Raw genomic sequence first — 8324 nt, forward strand, 5'->3', positions numbered from 1 at the left:
AACAGAACACTTGTAACAAATATGAATAGTCATTTATAAGAATAAAAGCCAAAATCCAATTGATAAATGGTTAAAAGTCGAGAATAGTTGAGATTTTTAAATGAATATAATAATTCCACATTGATGTGACTCTCTTCTCTGAGTGCCTTCCATTACCACCCAAAGATCCAAAGTGATAGCTACATCACAACATACTTCTTCCCAGACCTGGGATATATTACCAATATATAATATATAGATATTCTATACATAACTAAGAAGAAATATAAGCCTGCATTCCCTATTATCTGTTATAAGGGAAAGGTCATTTACTTCTGGGGAGAATACAAGAAGTTTTGGAGGAGATACAGCTAAGTACAATTATAGTGAGAGGATCAATCTGAAGAGTTTACCTCTATTGACTACATTCCTGAATGCCCTCTTCACATCCTTATTCCTCAGGCTGTAGATGAGAGGGTTAAGCATAGGATTTATCACAGCATAGAACACAGACACCAATTTCCCCTGCTTCTTTGAGGATTTGGGTGTCATGTAAGTGATAATTGCTGACCCATAAAAGAGGATGACCACAAGAAGATGGGTGCCACAGGTAGAGAATGCCTTGAGTCTCCCTGAGGTTGTCTTCATCTTCACCACAGTCACTATTATAGATCCATAAGAGACTAGAATCAGGGAAACAGGTGCGAGAAGAATCACTACTCCCATGAGGAAAATGGCTGTCTCTGCTTTGTGAATGTCTGCAGATGCCACAACCAGAAGGGCTGGGGCTTCACAAAAGAAATGAGAAATCTTATTGTCTCCTTGATAGGGGAGTTGTAATGTGAATGTAGTGTCCACTAAAGACACCAGTATACCACTTGCCCAGCACCCCAAGGCAAATTGGCTACACACTTTCCATGTCATGATGAGAGGGTAGTGCATAGGGTCACAGATTGCCAAGTACCGGTCATAGGACATCACAGATAATAGTGCACACTGTGTACATCCAAATATGAGAAAAAGAAGAAGCTGAGCTGCACATCCTATAAAGGAAATGACCTTCCTCTTGGACAGCAAATGGACTAGGGCCTGTGGGACAATATTGGTGGAAAAAAATAGGTCGGCAAGAGACAAGTTGCACAGAAAAAAGTACATGGGTGTATGGAGCTGTGAATCAATCAGAACCAGGGAGATGAGGAGCAAATTTCCAAGCACAGTAACCAAGTAGACTCCCATGAATAATACAAAGAGCAATAGCTGAGTCTGAGGGTCATCAGAAAGTCCCAAGAGAAGAAATTCTGTCACCCATATTTGGTTGGTCTGGTTCATGTTCTGTCTTTGTTCTTCTTTAGAAAAGAGCCAATAAACATTCAATGTGGGGATGAAGCCTACAAAATCATAGAATCTTAGTGTTAGAAGGGATCATAGATGTTATCTAGTCCAACCTTCAGATCTTCATCTGCTTTTCCTTGGTAGCTATTCACTGAACAGTTCCATTCATAAGTTGTGCACTGTCTCATGATGAAGACATTCCATTGTTGGGTAGCTCATTTAGGAAGTGGTCCATTATAAGTACCTGAATTCCTCCAAGTTTTTCTTCTACATGTGCTCTAGTTTGTTACTGTTCTATTCAAATATATAGTTAAGCTCAGAGCATAATATTCTATATGAGTTTCAAACATTAAAGACTTCAGCAGTTATTAGCTCCTTTGATTATGAATAAAATTTCATTTAAATTAATGTAACCTGAGATTATGCTAATTTTTGTCAGCCACATCAAAAAATTTATATTGAGTTTATGGTTAGGTTAATCCTTACAGTATTTTTCACACTTACTGCTGTTAATCTGTATCTATCTCATACTGTAATTATATGGATGATTCTCCATCTCACCCTCCTCTTTAAATTTTAAAACTTCAGATTTAGTCTTTCTATATTTTCATCTTGGTTCATACTGATGTATTTTCCCTGGAAGAGTACTGAAGTACATATACAGGGATTCTTTGAATCAAATCATTGTTAGTATGCTGGTACTAATTTAAAGTCAAAGCAGACTTGAAAGAATAGAGTAGGAGAGGAGACATAGAGCTGGCTAACAATAAATGCCTATTTCCTTGGACAATTTTTGGTTAGAGGGCTATTTTGCCAGAAGAGTTAAAATGTATACAGTTTTAATTTCTTCAGGGACCCTGAGGAAACCACTGAGATAAATGTTGTAAGTAATACTGAGATCCTGTCAAAGGAAATTGTAAGCTCTGATGAAGCAGTGACCACTGGGAGGAAAGGAGAGAAAAAAGACAAAGACAGAAAGAGAGAGACAGAGATAGAAAATTTTATTTTTAAAAGCATCCATGGACCAACCACATTAGAGTATTGGGGATTCCATAAGTAGCCCCAACTCTTGACAAATGAAAAAGGTGTCATATTGTTGAATATCTGTCTATTTGTATGCCAGCGACACCTCTTGCATGAGTTTTCTTTATAAACAAAATAATCCGATCTTGAACCAAGAGGGTAGAGGCTTTATGAAATTACTAATATTTGTGGCCCGGTAACACTAGTTACATACCAAGGACTCTGAAGCAATACATGGGATAGTTGCCTTTGAAAGAAAGCTCCAATGAATACATTCCATTTTCATAATGTGCCATTCTTTGTTAAATTGGTAGCACTGCTGTCCCTTTCACTATTAATCTGTCATCGTTGCTATGTAACATTTCTAATTTCTAGTGATATAAGAATACTTCTAATACTTCTGTCACTCCTACCCTTTTAAAGAGTTATTAAATTGCCATGTCATCTTTTAGAGAGATTTTTTTCTCACAATTATTTTCAAGTCATCTTTTCTAACACTAAGTTTATGTCTTTTGTATTTTGTAGTAGACTAGCTATTAGCAAAATAGGGAAGGCAATATAATTAATCTATTGGGTACCATACTCTCCACATCTGTACTGCAAGGTGAATAAAAAATATTAACTGTACTTCACCAGTTTAAAATAGTATGTAACATTCTTGAGGCATCTTTTCAATTAACCTGGTTATCATATCTTTCTATATTAGCAAACCAGGAAATTATCTGAACTGAGCTGTCCTTCTGATTGAAGAAGGGAGTTACATTTTAGAAATAGAGCTCAGTAGTGAGTTTATGATGGTTTCTTCAAAAAACACATCATAACATGTTTTCGAATGAAAAGAGCACTACAAATAGGCTGTGGGAGTCAAAATCTACCTCTGTTAATTATTATGTATAAGGTTTGAGGTCATTATATGACATTTCAGTTTTTCTCATATAGGTTCCTATATCCTATATTTGAGATACTGCAGGTGAGATTGGATAAGACTATTAAAATTTAAACAACCCAAGATTATTTAAATAGCATGATATCAGAAAAAGAAATTGAACAAGCTGATATGATGGCTCACATAGCAATCATAGAGTCAAATAAAAATTAATTTAAATAATCAATTCACCAAAATTTCAAGATATTAAATAAATTCACACAAATCATCATCATTCTTGTGTATCACTAACTCTCCCCAAAAAGAAAAAATAAAAGTAGAAATTCCACCTAAAATAGCTTTTGGAATAGAGATCAAAGAGCCATTTTCCAAAGCGAATTTTATCAAAGGATATGAACTAAGGAAGCTATATACCAATCCAGACTTGCAAACTATGGGAATGCACATACAAAAAAAAATCTCCCTGCCAAAATAAGATAAGAACTAAATAAGTAGAGAAACATTAATTGCACAAGGATATATCCTGCAAATAAAATGAAAATGGCAATACTAACTAAATTAATTATTCAATGCCATACCACCAAATTATCTATGAATTATTTTTAAAAATTAGAAAAATAATAACAAAATTCACCTGGAGGCATAAAAAAAAAATCAAGAATTCCAAAAGAAATCATGAACAAAGTAGAGATTTATTATATACTCCAAAGCAGTAATCTTCAAAATTTCTTGTACTGATCAAAACATAGAGAAATGGAAAAGATGAAATGCATGATATGTGGAAGCAAAAAAAATGGTAGCCAAATGTTTAATAAACCTAAAGACCTGATTACTAGGATAAATCTATTTGACACAAATTGCTGGGGAAATAAAAATCAGTTTATTAGAAATTCTGTTTATAATAATAACTTGCATTATATGCCAAGATGAAATCCAAGTTGATATATAACATAGACATAAAATATCATATCTGAAACATATTAGGCTTCCGGGTTAAGATGGCTGCAGAGTTGAAGCAGGCCTCTAAACTCTCCTAACCAAGCAATACATGACACCTCAAAAAGACACAAAAACCAAATCAAGATGAATGAAGGGACCCCAGAATAGGGTACAGAATTGAAGGTACATGGGATTTGGGCATTTCCATGCTATAAGGGGGTGAAATTGCTCTCACTAAAACACAAGCTGATCAATCCACCCCACCTACAGTCCCAGAGCCAGTGTACAAGAGTTAGAGCAAGCATGGGGCATTGACTAAGTCACTAAGTTCTTGGCAACTAACTGGGATCACCAGGGGCTTGCTTCTGAGAGCAGAAAGACATAAGACCCCAAGAGTTAAAGAACACAGACTTTGAGCCCAGACCTTTAACATGGTCCTTGGGCTTGGACCTAGATAAGAGAGGGGACAGACTATAGAAGTAGTGCTCTAAGACTCTCAGGCAGGGGAACAAGCAAGGGGGCCACCAGGAGGCCCGACCCTGAGAACAGAAAGACTTGAGGCCCCAGGAACCTAAAGAGCCCAGACCTTAGGCATGAGAATAAAGCTGAGAGGGGCAGCACTGCACTGTGACTCAGGCATAAACTACTCCAGAGTTCTATAGACAGAGAGCCTTCCCACCTCACCCAGACTTCTGACTGAGAAGGAAAAACCAACATAATAATAATGGCAAGCAATGCCCAAGAAATAACCAAGAGGAAAAACAAGAAGAAAAGATTACAACTTGATAACTTTTACACAGAAAAAATCCAGACAACAGAGCAGAAAGAAGAAGAGGAAAAGCAAGTAAACACATCCAAACCTTCCCCAAAAAAAGAAAATTGGTCACAAGCTCTTGAAGAGTTCAAATACAAGATCATAAGAAAGATGGAAGAGATTTGGCAAGAAAAGTTGAAAAGACAGAAACTCCCAATTGGAGAAAGATGCCCCAAAATCAAATGAAATGATAAGCAAATTTGAGACCCAAATTAAATAGCAAGAAACAATGAAAAACAGGATAGACCAAATCAAAAAGAAAAACCAGTCTCTAAAGACCAGAATTAGGTAAGTAGAAGCCAATGATCTTGCAAGACAGCAAGAACTAATAAAGCAAAGTCAAAAGAATGACAAAATAGAAGGAAACCTAAAATATCTCACTGAGAAAATGACAGATCAAGAAAACAGGTCTAGAAGAGACAATTTGAGAATCACTGGTCTTCCTGAAAAATCAGAAATTAATAGAAATTTGGACACCATACTACAAGAAATTATCTAAGAAAACTGCCCCAATGTTCTTCAACAAGAGGGAAAAATACACATTGAAAGAATCCATAGATCACCCTCTACAATAAACCCTCAAAAGTCAACCCCAAGGAATATAATTGCCAAATTCAAGAGTTCCCAAGTTAAGGAAAATTCAGATATCAAGGAACACCAATCAGAATTAAACAAGGTCTGTCAGCCTCCATGCTAAAAGACTGCAAGGCATGGAATATGATATTCAGAAAGGCAAGAGATTTGGGTCTTCAACCAAGGATCACCTATACATCAAAACTGACTATATGCTTCCAGGAGAAAGTATGGGCATTCAACAAAATAGAAGAATAGGGAATAATAAGGAAGGGGAAGGAAAAGGAAGTAAATCAATGGAAGAGACAAAGGGGATGGGTTTAAAACAAACCACTGGTTTAAAAGGAAATAACGTAATAAGAAGGGGTAGAACTAGGAGAGGATACCAAAATGTTGGGGAACACACAACTGATAATTATAAATCTGAATGGGAATGGGATGAATTTGCCCATAAAATGAAAGCAAATAGCAGAGTGAATTAGAAACCAAAATCCTAAGATATGTTGTCTAGAAGAAACACATATGAGGCGGGTGGACATACACAGATGTAAGGTCAATGGCTGGAGCAAAATCTTTTCGGCTTCAAATAAGAAAAAGAAGACAGGAGTGGCAATCATGATTTCTGATAAAGCCAAAGTAAAAGCAGATCTGATTAAAAGAGATAAGGAAGATAATTACATCCTGTTAAAAGGCAGCATAGACAATGAGGAAATAACAGTACTCAACATGTATGCACCAAATGGTATAGCATCCAAATTTCTAAAGGAGAAACTGGCAGATCTGAAGGAAGAAATAGATGGTAAAACTTTGCTAATGGGAGACCTAAATCTTCCTCTATCAAATCTAGATAAATCAAATCAAAAAATAAATACGAAAGAGATAAGAGAGGTGAATGAAATCCTAGAAATTTAGAGTTAATAGATATGTGGAGAAAAAATAAATAGGGACAAAAGAATATACCTTCTTTTCAGCTGCACATGGTACATTCACAAAGATTGACCAAGTAATTGTGCATAGGAACATTGCAAACAAATGCAAAAAAGCAGAAATAATAAATGTAACCTCAGATCATAATGCAATAAAAATAATAATTAGTGAGGGCACATTGACAGGAAAATCAAAAATTAATTGAAAATTAAATAATGATTCTCCAAGATCTGTCAGTTAAAGAACAAATCATAGAAACAATTAATAATTTCACTGAAGAGAATGACAACAATGAGACATCCTACCAAAATCTGTGGGATGTAGATAAAGCAGTACTCAGGGGGAAATTTATATCCTTGAGTGCATATATTAACAAACTAGGGAGGGCAAAGATCAATGAACTGGGCATGCAAATCAAAAAACTAGAAAGGGAACAAATTAAAAATCCCCAGTTAAAAACTAAATTAGAGATTATAAAAATCAAAGGACAAATCAACAAAATTGAAGTAAAAGAAGTATTGAATTAATAAATAAGACTAGAAGCTGGTACTTTGAAAAAATAAATTTGACAAAGTACTGGTAAATCTAATTTAAAAAAGGAAAGAAGAAAACCAAAGTATCGGTATGAAAGATGAAAAGGGAGACCTTATCTCTAATGAAGAGGAAATCAAGGCAATTATTAAAAACTATTTTGCCCAATTATATGGTGATAAATATAGCAATCAAGGTGATATGGATGAATATTTGCAAAAATATAAATTGCCTAGATTAAAAGTAGAAGAAATAGAATTCTTTTTTTTTTTTTTAATTTTTGGGGATAATGTTTTCTGTGTTCATATGTATTTAATAGCACTATACTAGACCATGTCTGTCAGCATTTCCATTTTATGAGTCTACAATTTTCATCAATGCTTTAAAACAGTTCTGCATTTTTGGCAGAAACTTTCATCTCAAACTCATCTGCTTGGAGCTAGTTTGCTCTAAAGCACAAATCTAATTACCAAATTGAATTTTTATTGGTTTAATTTTGTTTTTGTCTAGACTTATTTAGGTCCTTTCCTCTGAAGGGTTCACAGAGATAAATTTAAAAATGCATTTGACAAGTTGTGCTTCTTTTTTTTTAACATTTATTAATATTCATTTTTAACATGGTTACATGATTCATGCTCCCCCTTTCCCCTTCAACCCCCCACCGCACCCCCCCTACCGATGCGCATTTCCACTAGTTTTGTCATAGAAATAGAATTCTTAAATAATCCCATATCAGAAAAAGAAACTGAACAAGCCATCAAGGAACTCCCTAAGAAAAAATCATCAGGACCAGATGGATTCACAAGTGAATTCTATCAAACCTTCAAAGAACAACTAATCCCAATACTATACAAATTATTTGACATAATAAGCAAAGAAGGAGTTCTACCAAACTCCTTTCATGACACAAATATGGTACTGATCCCAAAGCCAGGTAGAACAAAAACAGAGAAATAAAATTACAGACCAATCTCCCTAATGAACATAGATGCAAAAATCTTAAACAGAATACTATCAAAAAGACTCCAGGTAGTTCCGGGTTAAGATGGCGGCAGAGTAAGAAGCAGCTCTTAACCTCTCCTGACCGAAACATACAAAACTCCTCAAGGGGACATAAAAACAAGTCCAGACGAATGGAGGAACCCCACAACAGGGCACAGCGTGGAAGGTACGTGGAATTGAGACATTTCCAGGCTATAAAGGGCTCTCACTCAATCGTGGGCTGAGCAACCGCCCCACCCCCACCCCCTCCACACTCATCTATAGCTCCGAACCCAGCTAAAAAGAAATAGGGCAAGTTTGGGGCACCCATCGAGTCAT

At 35.6% G+C, this 8324-nt stretch overlaps 1 protein-coding gene across 1 annotated transcript; it reads right to left on the reverse strand.

The window, feature by feature from the left end:
• Nucleotides 1-360: 360 nt before the first annotated feature.
• Nucleotides 361-1317, reverse strand: LOC123233681 (olfactory receptor 2D2-like). Its single transcript, XM_044659740.1, has one exon. It carries the CDS (start codon nucleotides 1306-1308, stop codon nucleotides 361-363), a length of 948 nt encoding a protein of 315 aa, XP_044515675.1. The 5' UTR covers nucleotides 1309-1317.
• Between the last annotated feature and the right edge of the window lie 7007 nt (nucleotides 1318-8324).

Source organism: Gracilinanus agilis, chromosome 2 (assembly GCF_016433145.1).
Source record: "Gracilinanus agilis isolate LMUSP501 chromosome 2, AgileGrace, whole genome shotgun sequence".
In the NCBI taxonomy this organism is placed as follows: Eukaryota; Metazoa; Chordata; class Mammalia; order Didelphimorphia; family Didelphidae; genus Gracilinanus; species Gracilinanus agilis.